Source organism: Chrysoperla carnea, chromosome 5 (assembly GCF_905475395.1).
Source record: "Chrysoperla carnea chromosome 5, inChrCarn1.1, whole genome shotgun sequence".
NCBI classification, from domain to species: Eukaryota; Metazoa; Arthropoda; class Insecta; order Neuroptera; family Chrysopidae; genus Chrysoperla; species Chrysoperla carnea.
Genome location: NC_058341.1, coordinates 45068599 through 45084351, shown reverse-complemented (window position 1 = coordinate 45084351; position 15753 = coordinate 45068599). Strand labels below are relative to the sequence as shown.

Below are 15753 nucleotides of genomic sequence, written 5' to 3'. Positions count from 1 at the left end.
GACTGGATAAATAGAAAAGTTGAAATTTTTGTTAAATTAATATTTGTTTTTGGTATTAAAAACAAAAATAAATCTCGAATAAAATATAAAAATATGTCAATATGTAACATACATTTTTAGTTCAATCTATGAGAACAAACCTAATTATTTCAATACTAAAAAGTTTGACGTTTTATAAATAATTATTTTTTATTTTGAATAATATATTTTTTGAATAATTTTTTATTTAATGAATTACAATGGTACTATCTCCAAAAGAATGTTCAGCATTATTAAAGTATTTATTATTATTAAATATTTCTTTTGTACGTTTTACTAATATTTTCTTATACATTTGTAGTTTACTGAGCGACGAAAATATTGAAAATACCACTCTAGAAGGATTAATTGTTCAAATGCATCAAACTTTTAATAAAGTGGATTACTATAATGGTATTTTATTACTTTATTTTTAATTGAATGGAGTTCCGAAATTCAGAGCCCTCCGATTCGATTTAATTTTTATTAGACATTTATGCACAAGTGACTGGGCCAAGATACAATTCTTCTAAAAATTTAATGTCAATTGGTGGGTTCTAGTTTCAGAAGTTAATCCATGAACTATTAATTGGAAAAACAATTTCCTAATTTGCTGATATTATGCTAAAATTTTTAGTTGGATGTGCCCTTATATTATTTTTATATCAACCGGATTTAATACCTCAGCCAGCTCAGAAACTTGTTGCTATATTATTTTTACACGAAATATATTCTTCAGATAATAGGACAACATCTCCATTTGATGGAATTCTTTTACAGTTATTGGTAAGTTTTTAATTAGAATCAATATGTTTTATATTAAGATCTTGAATAAAATTAAAAATTATTTTTAGAGCCCTCCAGAAAAACCTACAGGACCAGTCAGTCTACCTCGCTTAAATGTTAATGAACGAAATTTTATTATACAATTACTTACAGGATCTGCTAAAGATGTAAGTATTTTCTCTTTAAAAAGGTAATTTTTTAATTCATGTAATATTTTTTTTTAGAGTTTAAAAAAAACTGCCAAACAAGTTCTGTTGCAAGAATCATCAACTCCACTAAATGTGGATGTTAATAATCTCCTTACTTCAATTTCTCAAAATCATAATGATTTTATGACGACTAGTAAATCAGCTATACCTGTTATCATAAGTGATCCGGTAGCCAATGAACTTCAAAGGTAAAATTTATTTCAATAATTAAAATATCTATAACAAAATATTTATTCAGTTATAATTTAGTTCCTCGGATAGTGAAATAATTAAAGAAGTTGCTGAAAAATTAGTTTGTGGGGAATCACCACCAGTTGATCAATGTTATAAACCTGAATTTGTTACACTAGCACCGCCATTGCACGTTTGTGAAGATGAGGTAATTAATCTAAAATTGAAATTTTTTTATTAAATGGAGAAGTTTCATTCTTTTTAATTTTATTTTGTTTCAAAAGTTTACTAAAAATTACTAAACTTTAACAGAATTTGAATTGATTTTTCATGTAATTTTACAATACCTTTCATTTTAAAAAGTGATTATCTTTTTTTCGAACAGTTTGGTAAAAAACGAATGTGATAAAATGAATAACAAATATCTTGTATCTTTGTCCTATTTATTATTACTGACTGCCCGAAACAATAATGAATTGTAATTGAAAGGAAGATATCTATTGAAAATGGTTTTTCTAAACTGTATATTCTAACGCTAGTGACGTCAAAATATCGTTTTAGTAACGCCTCCGCACGAAGAAATGATAAAATAACATCCCAGATTATCAATGGTTTGTCTCTCAACTTGTTTTCAATATATTATTACATAATTTTACATGGAAACAATCTGAAAAATGTGAATCGAACTTTACATTCGATGTCAAAAGTGAATTGCTGAATATTAATATTTTCGAAAGCAGAGATTTTTATAAAGAATTTTTTTTTGGAAACCTTATAATAAGAAAAGTTTCCATATGTAGCCAACTTAAGTAGACACCTTGTATATGTGTGGCAAAAAAAAAAAAAAAATTAATGCAACTTCTCTATTTATCTAATTTTTGCCAATAAAAGCTTTGAAAATTTGACGTATACATTTAAATATTACCGGAAAAACTTTTAAAAAACGTTATTGTCTATGTAGCTAGTGTGGTTTAATGTTACAAATCCAGCGGAACATTCAGTGGCATATGATTCAACAATGTGTATTTGGAATTCAGGATATGCTGATGCAAAACAATTAGTTGCCCAAGCGTACAAAGGAGCATTAACAATACAACAGCAACAAAATTTATTAACACAATTAGAAAGACATCCAAAAATCGTATATCACATTGGATTAACACCAACAAAAGTAAATTATTTTATTGAAAAAGTTTCTCGAAAATGCACATTTCCTCGCAATATTAATATTTGTTTAATTTTGCACTTATAGTTGCCAGAGCTTGTGGAAAATAACCCGTTAATAGCGATTGAAGTTTTACTAAAATTAATGCAATCAACACAAATTACCGAATACTTCAGTGTGTTAGTTAATATGGAGATGTCACTACATTCAATGGAAGTTGTGAATAGGTAAGACTTCAGCCAAGAGGCTTTTCATTAAACGTTCGTTACTTTGGTTCTTATCAAGCACGTAGCCAAGATCCCCCACCCGAAATTCTAGAAAATTCAAAGAATCCAGCCACTTTCAGAGTAGTTATACATGTTGAAAGCTCCTCCGCTTTTGGAACTTATTGAATGAATTTCAAGTAACAATCACCTCAGCTTAGAGTCGTACAGATTTCTTACAGTATTGTTTTTTTTCTGTAGAACAAGTGAACAATTTGAGCTTTGTTGAAAGTTAGTTAATATGATTCATATTGTAAATGGAATGTTTCAAACTAATTCGCGACTCCAAGAAATTATAGGTAGTATTTTCTTTAATGGCCATTGAAGAGTGTATAAACATCTATCGCCATTATTAATATTATTCTTAGTTAGTTTCCGCACACTTTTTTTTCTGGCCCGGGGAGGTAATGTAGCGACATTGCGATTGCGTTTCTATCGAATGTATGTACATTCGATAGATACGACTTTGCTTTACCTTAGCAACGCCTGTTGTTTGTACTCTACATAATTGCGGAATAGTCTAAAACATAGTTCTTTTGGTTTATGTCGTATTTTAGATTTCTACATTTTCAGATGTAAGAGCAACCTCTTACAAAACAAACAAAAAACCAAAGAACAAACAATCTATTTTATATCATTAACAATTCTATTTCGTAAGTCAATTGCTAGTGGAAATTACGAAATTCCATTTTTACGTCATTTAATTAAATGCTCGAACACAATGTTTAAACTCTCCTCCTCATTTCACTTTTAAATCAGTAGAGGTCAGTTCACTATTTTGGAGTCACGAATATTTGACGTTTGAAACAAGCGAAAATATTCACAGCATTCTAATTTACCAAATTGCAAGCATAGGAAACTGAAATTGGATAATCTATACAATTAAATTTTTTCTGTTTTTTAGATTAACCACAACTGTTGATTTGCCAACAGAATTTGTTCATTTATACATTTCAAATTGTATATCGACATGTGAAACAATAAAAGATCGTTACATGCAAAATCGTCTTGTTCGACTTGTTTGTGTTTTCTTACAATCACTAATACGTAATAAAATTATTAATGTTCAGGTAAATTTCAATAATAAAATATAAAAATTAAAAAAATGATTTAATAACCGAATTATATATATATATATATTTTTACAGGAATTATTTATTGAAGTGCAAGCTTTTTGTATAGAATTTAGTCGTATTCGAGAAGCAGCTGCATTGTTTCGTTTATTGAAACAATTAGAATCTGGTGAAGTCAATGTTGGTGCAATAACATCACCGACCAATTCAAAATCAAAACTTGAGTCATAAATTATATATATTTTTTGAATAGATAAGTTTAACGATGACTATAAAAGTTGTGTACTTTTTATAAAAGTTTGAAATTTGTTATTTTATTATAAAATAAACTGTATTATAAAAGAAACTTACTTATACATTGTTCATTTGATTGAAATTTCTACGAATTTATATTATCAAATTGGATGGACATACTTAACAAGGCAATGACAAGATGCGTGACACTATCTCAAGGCCCTACGCAACTGAAAGTGTTGAGATTAAGAAACTTGCTTAGCATTAGCTTGCTGATTTAATTAACTATCCTTTTTGTTAAACAGCGCCGTTCAACTATCGACCTGAATGATTTCCAGTCATATTGTCTAATACAACATTTAATGAACTTGAAGTTTCCAAGTAAGATGAGATGGTCTTCTAACATGTAGACGTATAAAACAAAGACATAGAAATTCTCTTTTTTTCACGCCAGGAATCTGTGATCTGGATTAAAAGGAAAATAAAGTTAGTGACGTATATGACTCTGCTGTAAGTGCTAGTGATTTATATGGAGAAAATAAACCTATATTACAGTTGCTCTTCAAAATTTGATGTTACGGAAAATAATGTAATGTCATTTTATTGGCGCATTTTATATGCCTCTAGGATTTGTTACTATCTTGATTGTGGGAAACATGAATTAAAGTGGAAAGTGACCTCGAAATCATTGAAAACATGGATTCATCAAGGAATAGTTGGGAAATTTTGTTGAGTTATATTTTATTGCAATAATGTAACCCAATGCATCAAAAATTTGCCTTTAAAAGTCATTATTTGACTTGCATTATTATTACTGGACTTGAAATTTTGTATAGATTTTTCTTATGGAACGTTATTCCGAGATAATAAAATAAAATAATATATGATAAAATAATTATGGTTCGCCATACCAAAAAATTGAAATCCATGAAATTATGAACAAAGGGGAGGGGGTAAGTGAGGGAAAGGCAAGTGAAGGCTATAACGGAGTAGTCCTTGTTTTAATGTAGGAAATTTAGAGTAGTTAACTGCTAGTTACAAATAAAAATTTAGTTACATTTTATTATTTTATTATAAAATTATAATTATTATGGTATTTTATTATATTTTAGCTTTTAATTCATTTTGATTTTCTTTAATTGGTGTTATCTTCGAATTTTGACTTTTTTTCGTATCTATAAAAATACGTTTTATGGATTATTTTTTTATAGTTTTTCATTGAATGAAAATTTTTTTATACCTTTTATTAATACTCTATCGATGACCATTATTGGTGATTCAAAAAATAATGCAAATATGTAGGATAAAACTGTTGTGTAGATTAAATCACCAAAAAATATATGAATTGATAATAAATTTTGAAAATGTGTCTGAATACGTTCATTTCCTCCAATTGCATATTGTATCAATATATGCAACAAATACATATTGTAACTTAATCGTCCCCATACTTGAAATAAATTTAATGATAGAAATTTATTTACAAGACCTGTAAGGATTAAAAGTAGAAATTATTTGTAACAATAAAACTATCGATTAGAGAATAATATAAAAGTAATTAAAATCAGAAACATCTCAGAGGGACGTGAAATAATCTGAATTGGGAAAAGGCAATGAAGGCAATGCCCCTTATCCATTCCCTAAAGGGTTGAAATAGGCGATGAAAGTTTGTATGAAAATATACAAACCGTCTTTTTGATAAAGGGGGCTGTTATGAGTAATTTTTCAAAAATTATAATGTAAATGTACATTAAATAATTTTCAAAATGGAATGTACGCAAAATTGCCTTTAAAAAGAAAGACATGTAAAAAAATTACCTCCGTATCCATGAATACAAGCAAATAAAATCCATGCAATTGCCAATGACCATGCCGCTCTTGATAAGGCTAAATAAATGCTGGCTTCAAATCGATCATACGGTCGCTCTGGTTGCTGAAATGGATAAGCTCCAAATACACATGATAACATTGTTGTAATTGCCGCTATCCACAAAAATAATGAAGTTGCCTAAAATAAAATTGCGAGCCTTGTCAGTCAGCTGATTAAAAAATGGCAAGGTGAGAAAAAGCTAATGACCAAATAAACACGCTCTTACCTTGCTAATAACAACTTTTTTATTTTGTGTTTTGTAAATTATATACCCAAAAATAGCTCCAATTAACCAAGGAGATGCTCTTGTATGAGTGCTTATATAATGGTATCGAAAGTAATCAGTTTTTAAAAGTGCATTTCTAAAAGAAATAAGTTAAAAGAGAATTAAGAGAAACAGAAAAATTTAAGAAAGAAGATTCTAACTCCCACGAAAAGGGTACATAGCCCTAAATGATCGTAAGCAGAAACTTTCTCCAGAAAAAGTAGAGTCATGTGCCATTTTTACTCTGACTACGGTGAGAGTTATGTATTTGTCCGGTATGTATGTATGTATGTTCATTTGTTCCATCATAAATTTTAAACTACTTATCATAATTTGAAAAATGAGGTATCTCCGATGACGCCTTGATCGTCCGCTGGTTATAAGCTTAAAACAATATTCTAAATTATTACGTCAGTAAATTAGGAATAAAAAAATGTTTAATTTATACCTGTTTTCTACAAGGTACTTAGACGGTAATGATAATTTCATTTATAAAAATTTCAGTTGTGAATTTTTTTTGAATAACCCGTTTCTATCCTGCTGTTCCATTGGTTAGAGTTCCTAAACCCACAAGCTACTCATATGATTTCCCATTCAACCATTAAACTTCGCGTGATACCGAGAAGTGTTCCAAGTGCGGGAGTAAAAGTTCTTTTCATATCCCAATAAATATTCATAATCGAGGCATACTTACGTAACTGGCATTCCTCCTCTGTATTGATGTTTCCAAGCCAAATTAAATGACAACATTATAGAGATTGCAGTTAGTACCACTAGTTGTATCATTCCATAAGTTGGAAATTTGACTAACGGCAATAAAATTAATGGTGACAACATGTATAATTGGGTGTCACACATTAAGTACCAAGTTTGAACAATACACTAAAAATTTCTTACTTTATTTACAAAGTTTTACAAAGTGGCAGACGTTCAATATTTTGCCCTTATTTAGCGATCAAGTGTTTTTTGACCATCTTGATCCTTGAGGCTATCTTCGAAATTCGCCTTTAGGTATGCGTAATCATATTAGTTACTGTATTTCATATTAATAAAAAAGTCAGAACAATAAGAATATAAACGAAGTAACTGATACGTCTATAAAAATATCTGCGACTTTTTTACTTAAGGTATTTACAGTATCAAGCACTTGTCGACAGATTTGGTCAATTTCAATAGATATGCCCAAGGAAATAAATATTGAACGTAGTAAGAATAAATAAATATTACCAATTCCCCTGGATTTATATAATTTTGTAAGTACAATAAAACCGACCACCAATGATTATAACACGGTGCTTGAATTAAATCCATTAAATCATTCCATAAAGGTCCATTTCCAAAGTGGTATAAAATTGTTCCATATACTAACGCTGTCATTCCATAAGACGGTGTTAATCTGTACATAATCCGATTATATTTTAATTTGGGTAATTGTTATCTGTTGGGAAAAAGGAATACAAATTGTACCGTAAATATCGATGAATCCAAAATATTGGCAAGTTAAAACTCTTCGCATTCTCCATGTGTTTTAAAAACACAAATGAAACTAGAAGTCCACTAATAAAGAAAAATGTATCTACGGAAAAGGTCCCACCAACTACAACCATGCTGGTCATTTCAGTCATCCACTGTAAAATTAAGACATATTGTTAATGAGATTGCAATCTAAAGACTGAGTTTGTCTTTTTGGATCTTGATAGGTTTTCTTTATAATTCTATAGTGAAAGACATAAAGATGTTTCGTGTCAAAATATATTTAGTGGATCAGGTTTTGCTTGCAGGGTGCAGTGAAGACGTGAAAAACTACTTTCTCTTGCAGAAGTTTCTATTTATCGGTTCAGAGGTCTTTGACGAAAATGACGGGGCCCGGCAAAACCGCCAAACATTTTCTTTAAATACGTGTACACTTACGTCTAAAATATCCAAGGTATTGTCGACAGGAAAAAACATTGTCATAAAAAATCGGTGACCACAAATAATCCAAGACATTGTTAAGAAACGCAAACCATAAATTGCACCCATTTCACCAGATTTCGGAGGTTTTATTAAATGTTTAGTGTTTGTGTAAATACTGAATGCAATTAATAACTGGTGTGGCTCTAAAACAAATTGGTATAAAAATGTTTATTTAGTTTGAAAACATGGGAAAATGTGAAACATTTCATCTCTTGGTGTGCGTTAATTGTATGAAATTCTTCTGCGATTACCGCAATATTATTAGTAGTGGTAGAAAATAAAGGCAAGTAAGCTTTTCTGGGTATTTATCGATCCCTAATGATTTCGTTCCTTCAGTGTCAAGACTGCTGTACCTCAAGGATTCTTGCTTGGAACTTGCATCTTTTTTAATTATATTAATGAAATCCCGAAGGATCGAGCCACCGAAACAGCATTCTTTGCTGACGGTACAACAATATATTGTTCTTCATGTAGGCAAAACTCGAGTTGTCTCCGGTTCCGATTTGAATACTATTTCAAGATGTGGAAAATCAATATCAATCCCACGAAGAATCTATCCTGTTCACTTAAAAAATTTTCTTCTTACCCGCTTACTTAACATGAGTAAGTTGGACGAACGTTTAAAGCATCTACTTTGCAAGTCATGTATCCGTCCCTTACTCAAAAAGCGACTTCTGTCTGGTTGAACATTGCTCTATCGCAGCTTGCGAAGATGCAAATATTTCAAAATGGTTGCTATTCGGACAAAGTTCTCCACAGAGAAACTGGTCACCCTACCTTCCGAATCTTTATCTAAACCATCTCAAAACCTTTTTTTCGTTCGTCCCGCGAAAATCTTTTCCCGGAAATCAACGAACTAGGCCAATTTGACCCGCCGAAATTTGCATATATTTTTTTAATTTCATTTATTCAGGGCTTTGTTTTTATATGATTTTATATGATGTTTACAGGATGAGGCATTTTAATTTTTGCTTCATGATATCTTGCCAGAGGTACATATGCCACCTTATTAAAAAGTTACCTCAACAAAAATTGTAGAGTTTGATGGGAGACATCATGTTCTAACATCATAATGGACCTAGTTCATCTGATTGCGTCAATAGCCAATTTAGAATCTAACTAAATGATAAGAGATAAAACGTAAAGAATAAAACACGTAAATGGGACATAAAAATAGCTGTCTATTGCCCTTGACAACTTTTGGCTAAATCTTTTTTCCGTAGTTATAGCGTGTTTTCTTTCGTTTAAATGCAATAATGACATATTTTTTTAAGTCGCATTTCCTCCAAAAGCTTTTTCCTCGTGACTAGATAATAGGTTTTTTTAGATTTCAGACTTACCATGATTAGTAGCTATGCAATGTAAATCGTATAAAGTACTAAAAATTGCTAAAGCCGTACATCCTGCAAAAATAATCCTACAAAGATAAATTTGTTTTACTTCCAATAAGATTTCAAAATGTGTAGCCCGAAAGAAAAAGGCACTATGGCACAAAAATTACACTTTCCATATGTTTCATAAAACTCTTTAATAAACATATTTCGTTTTCGTTTATGTGTGTTTTCGTTTTTCGCTTTTTTATTAATTTTTGTAGTATTAATAAGTATATATTATAATATTCGTTTAAAAAAATGTCTCTTTTATATTTTGATCTAGAGTTATAATAATTAAACCATTGAAAGATTGACTCACGCATTAATACGATCGTGTTTTGATTCATTTTTGAAAATAATGGATACGGTTCTCTTTCATTTCGGACTACATAAATATGATGTTTGCTGTTACACTTACATTGTTGCATAATCACCCTGTGAAAAAGGTCTTCGTGTATTTTTTGATACACAAGACGCATTTCGTACAGTAATTTGAGCATCTACACCTTCTGTTATACCCTCTAAAGCTCGACTAAAATGTTCTTCAACATCAGATGCTGAACATGAATCTGGTATACATATTGCCCATTTTACAGAAACACCTGCGCCTCCAGTTAAATCAGCTAATCTCTACAAATATGTGAATTCCAGAATGTCAGAAAAGTATCTGATTAAAGTTGAAGTTTTTGACTCTCCCGTATGTAAATTTTTTTTTAGAGCCTAACAATATTTGAAATATCATGGCCATAATTAAATTTTGGTAGAAAACCTTCTAAAGCTATCGAAGAACACTTTATTTGCCACTTATTTTGATAAGGGAGAACATTTTCTAAACCAAGTTATTTTCTAATAAATATCATATACCTAGAGACCTAGACTATAAATTTTCTATCGAATTCATTGTAAAGAGTAAAATACATACGTGCATGGAAATGTTTCTAAAGTTTTCGACAACAATTTTCATAATTTTTTCACTAGGCTTAATTTCCACTATACAATGTTTTCCATCAATTAACCCAGAATCAGTTTCCTCATGTATTGCTAAGCATTGATCAAATCCACCAAAGTCAATTAAGTTGCCTCCTAATATTGTTGATTGGATTTTAGAAGATGAATCAAACACTAAAATTATAAAAAGCAAATAATGAAAACTAATAAATTTTCGTTATAATCGGAGTTGTCTTTCATCTACGAGACTATGATAAAAAAATAAATTTATATGAATATTTTCGAATCGCAAAACTCTTTTTAAGTGCTCCCTTTTTCCCCCTGACTCGTCTGCAATAGTTTTTTATTATAATTTTTTGCAAAAATGAGAATCAGCAGAAAAAACAAACGGAGAATTAAATTTAAGCAAATTGTTTACCTACTTTTAAGTGCCCATGTTTCGAATGCTCTTAAATCCTCCTTATATTGATCATTATGCCTTTTACATTCTGAATCAGCTTCAAGTCCATTATGTAAGGCATAAATACCTATCACTTGATTCATTAGCAAATTTTGTTTTATATTTAACATGACCGGGCTCTTTTTAATTTTTTCATTTGAGGGTGCTTTTTGATCTTTAATTGTTGCAGTTTCTGGTAATATTTTAACTGTTGTTGCATCATTGTTTAATTCAGTTAAATTACTATCACAATTACAATAATAACATGTTATTAATATAAAAAATAATATATTTTTAAATTTTAAAACAATTTTTCTATTTAACATGATGAAAAATGAAATTATGGGCTGACTACGATGGTTTATATAAACTTTTCTTCGAAATTTTGAAAAGCGATTGGTTGTTTTTATACCCTGTATACATGTAATACATACCAAGGTATACTAATTTTAGTCCCAAGTTTGTAACGCTTTAAAATATTGATGATATGAACAAAATTTTGACACAAACACAAAAATAGAAAGCTGAAATTTACAGCATGCTCAGGTCGTAAAAAGTGAGTTGGAGTTCGTAAAAGAACAACATAGATCAATTGGGTCTTGGATCTGTAGGACCCAGCTTATAAACCGTTAGAGACAGAACCAAAATTTAAATGTAAAAAATGTTCCTTGTAAAATAATATACAACTTTTGTTTGAAATTTTTTTTCGTAAACATTATTGTTTATCCGTGCGGGCGCAAATTAAAGCAAAACTTTGTTATCAATTTTCTCCAAAACTATAAAAGATAGAGAGTTGAAATTTTGCAGGTAGATGATGCTAGCACTAAAATTCAACACTTTCTATACAGGGTATTTCAACAATTAAGGAAGTCAATTGTTTGTTTTCATTTGTTTATCATTGATTTTGACTTTTATTGACTTTGAAAATGAATTATATACATATTCATGAATAATAAATTGTATATATATTCGCCCAAGTGGAAACAAAAGAAAATGCATCTTTTTTATCGACGGGTATGTCATGCTTCAAAAAGTTTAATTGCTATTTTGTTGAGTTAAAGGTAAAATACTTTACAAAGTTTAGAAATTAACATAGAAAGCAAACGCGTGCTTAGATGTATTCGCATCTTCACAGGCCTAATTTATTTTATCTATGTTACCATTTTCATTACCACATAACTACAGATCAAAAAGAGCATCGGCTTCCTGAACGACATTTTCCATTATTTTCAATCAACCTCTTTTCACCACCTGATGTTTATTCTTCATAGATGTTCTTCAACCTACTTCCATCTGTTCCTAGGTTTTTCAATGGTATCTTCTGCCTGAGTGATCATTGATAATTTTTTTAAGTCCTATTATCCATCATTCACTCCACATGTCCAGACCACTATTTTTGATATCGGTTAAAATATTTTGTTCTAGTTTCTATTTTTCATTCTTACTTTTCTCCATGTCCGATTTTCGGCAACCGGGTTCGAGTTCCGGATACTGTGTAATTTTTTCGTTCTTTCTATCTGTTTAAATAAAAATAAAACTTGTAACAATTTTGAGTATAGACCAAAATAAAAAAAAATTAAAAGGGCGAATTTTTTTCTTGACAATACGGTAGTTGCCTGATTTGCCATATTACGCATAAAAATGTAAAAACAAGACTTGATACCATGACAAAATTTGAAAGTTAAATTACATTTGATTAAATAACGAAGAAGTTAAAAGCATTCAAAGATTGTTGCCCATCTCCTTTTAGAAAATAAAGTTTTATATGTATTTTATATGTCTATGGTGATATCGGGCAATGATGTCACTAACTTATATCTTTCTTTTTATTTAATTAGGAATTTTAAACGATCATATTTTGCGTACTTCTAAAGATTTCCAAAAACCAACTTCATATATCTAACGCGAAGCGAAACATTAAGAATCTATCTTATTTATCAATTTGTAGTAGGAGTTTAAAATTCAGATTTTGGTAAGTATCTCAAAAAAATAAGTAAATAAATAATTTTTAATGGACGATGTTTTATAACGGACTAAAAAGTATAAAATAATAAATGGCTATTAAAAAACTTAACGTGAGATTGGAAACGAAAAACATGGGGCGCATGCAAAAGACACTACACTCTCTATAGTTAGGTATTGCATGTGTCCCATGTTTTTCGTTTACAATCTTACAAATTTTTTAATATCTATTCATTATTTTATACTTTTTAGTCTGTTATGTCTGAGAATCTTTAAATAACGAAAATATGGATGAGTCTTTATCTTAAATGAAACACGCTGTATATTCAACAAATTCAAAAGTAGCAAAATGATAGAAAACGTTAAAACTTTCGACAGATGTCAAAAAAAACTTTATAGAAATTACGTTAGTTGGAAGGTTGAACAGTTGACCTTCAATATTTTCCAGTATGCTACCGGTTGCTATCATTTCATAATTTTTTCTATAATCCAATCATTTAGTCTTTAGTCTTCAATAATTTTAATTAAATACATCAATAACTACAACAATAACTTGCACCAACAGGTGCACTTAATAAAGTGTTATTTGTTCAAGCCTTTGCTATTTTAAAACAAAAGAAGACATGGGCTTGGAAGTGGGTATTAATCACATAATAAAGTTTACCTATCTTCTTTATGTTACATCGGACTGGAAAACTTCTAGAACATTTCTGCTCAGAGTTATATTCTTTATTTCGCTATATAGTCGCAATACGGTGATTATGGGCCACCCTATGTATAAAAACATACTGGAAACGTTGCGTGTATTTCAAAATAGATGGCACTCCGATAACGAATTGAACTAGTACAGTATAACACCACAATCTGTTTACAACAGATTGAAAAACGTTCTTTGTTTACAACGAATAATAAATAAGATTTCATCCAACAACAATCTAATTGTTTAAGATATAAATATTGATCGTTTTTCACAAAAAATCTGTGCTCTCAATTTCCATAACAAATTTTCCTTTTCATATCAATTTTGTGCGCATGCGTCAACATCAGCCATTTTTTTCGTACTGCTTTTTTTAAACTAACGTGTTAAAATATCCGAGTACAGGTAGTAAAAATTATCAAATATCAAATGAACTTTATTTTAAAGAAATGAAAAGATAAATTATGATAATGTTTTCAGGAATTTATAACATTTGTAACAGCGTGTCGCATTTAAGTTCTCTTTACTGCGATCAATCATTTGGGGGCGACTTTGCAGCTCTATAATATTTTCTCTATGCCAAAATCCGATTGCTTCAAATAAAATCTGAAAAGAAATAATCAAATCCAGTAGTTTACATAGCGAATTTAATAGTCGGGGTCCATTAAAATCTAGACCTGCCCAAATCTTTCCAATAATAAGGCCCAACTGTTAAATTCGCTATGTTAACTACTGAAATTGTTTCTTTCTTTTCAGATTTTATTTGACGCAATCGAATTTTTGATTTTCTAAATTATTTTCCATATTTTTTTCAAGAAACAGGTGGTAACCTAAATATACATCCAAAATCATTTACTCAATAATTAAAAGAATTTCCTTAGAATAAATGTATATTGATGAAAATTAAAAGTTTTAAAACAATAAACTATTACATGATATTCACTTGTATTGATTTTTATGGAAAAATCATGATAAATAATAATACGATAAAACTTTTCATAAATAGGTGGACTTTACTCATCAGGCGATCGGTGCAATAAGTACTATTTTGTGATATCATAAATGTTTAGGCCAAGAGCTATCTACTAGCTGTCACACTCTAACCAAAATATTTTACGTTTAATCCATTTAGGTCATTTAGGATAATCCACCGATTACTATTTATGGTTTATTTTAAAATTTTTGTATTTATGTGGACACACTTGAAACTGATTATTGGGTTCTGCTAGCAAATTTTTACCATGTATCAATCACGAATTAGACTTCTTAACTGCCTACGTTAAGTTCTAGAAAGACTTTTGAAATATAAGAAGTACATTATCAGTATCGAACCCGTTTCCGATATCTGAAATTAAGACCTTATCAATCTTAATCTAATTAAATGAATATAATAAATCTGCGAATGATATTTTGTGAAAAACATGGTAGAAAAATCATTGAGATATACCATAGACTTCGAAATATCGATGCCTAAAGATTTATAAAAATCACTTTAGAAGAAATAACACACAAATGCCATTCATCTCATCACTTTAAATGTATTATATGTAAAAACGAGTTCTGTTTTTCTTTATAAAGGAATTTTCTTTATAGAAAAATATTTGCCATTCTTTAATGAATGTATAAGTATTTCAAATTAATTCTAAAAAATTTACCTTTGTGACATAATAAAACACCCCTTTGAAAACACTTAATATAGGAATAATATTTTAAAAATTCAAATTTTAACAGCTGAAATCTATATATTTAGTACCGTAAGGGGTATTAAAAAATTTACCAGTTTATAAAGGATATTCATATGCACGATTTAAAGATTATCCTAAAAAAACGTAAAAATTTATAAGAAAGACAAACTTTTCAAATAAAATGAAAATTTATTGATCGAATATATATTTCATTGGAAGTTTAAGAAATGGATGGAACAATACCCAGAAAAAGAAAATGTAAAATAAATCAGAAAAATTATTCAGAACAAGTGATAAAATATATTTGGAACTAATTTGAAAAATTTTACGCTAAAGACGACTTAAAGATGTTCCTAAGAAAACGTGATTTTGTGGTCCTTCTCGAGGAACTTTATCTTTAAATTTTGCGGCGCTCTTTAAGTCTTTTCGTCAAAGTCTTTAAGTTGTGCGGCGCTCATGAATTTCTAATAATTATGCGACATTTTTTTATAGAAAACCAAATTCATACAAAATTTAAAAAAATTTTTTTAAAATCATTTTCGCTTTAAAAACACTGTGGCACCGGGGACTATGGCTCAGAATTCGTTTTAATTAAGGCTACGGTGCTTTTGGCACATACAATAATAATCATTGAAATGA

At 29.5% G+C, this 15753-nt stretch overlaps 2 protein-coding genes across 2 annotated transcripts; one reads left to right on the top strand and one right to left on the bottom strand.

Moving 5' to 3' along the window:
• Nucleotides 1–140: 140 nt before the first annotated feature.
• LOC123300255 (CCR4-NOT transcription complex subunit 11) lies at nucleotides 141–3940 on the top strand. Its single transcript, XM_044882794.1, has 10 exons — nucleotides 141–277; nucleotides 341–432; nucleotides 656–804; nucleotides 873–971; nucleotides 1029–1201; nucleotides 1263–1392; nucleotides 2146–2355; nucleotides 2437–2576; nucleotides 3517–3682; nucleotides 3761–3940. The coding sequence occupies exons 1-10, from the start codon at nucleotides 240–242 to the stop codon at nucleotides 3914–3916; spliced, it is 1353 nt and encodes a 450-aa protein (XP_044738729.1). The 5' UTR covers nucleotides 141–239; the 3' UTR covers nucleotides 3917–3940.
• A 1124-nt stretch (nucleotides 3941–5064) lies between these two features.
• Nucleotides 5065–15095, bottom strand: LOC123301198 (O-acyltransferase like protein-like). Its single transcript, XM_044883934.1, has 13 exons — nucleotides 15085–15095; nucleotides 10754–11013; nucleotides 10306–10505; nucleotides 9802–10013; nucleotides 9351–9427; nucleotides 7966–8153; nucleotides 7522–7682; nucleotides 7282–7450; nucleotides 6749–6936; nucleotides 6016–6151; nucleotides 5738–5927; nucleotides 5173–5408; nucleotides 5065–5094 (listed from the first exon to the last, which is right to left on the bottom strand). Exons 1-13 carry the CDS (start codon nucleotides 15093–15095, stop codon nucleotides 5065–5067), a joined length of 2058 nt encoding a protein of 685 aa, XP_044739869.1.
• Nucleotides 15096–15753: the final 658 nt, after the last annotated feature.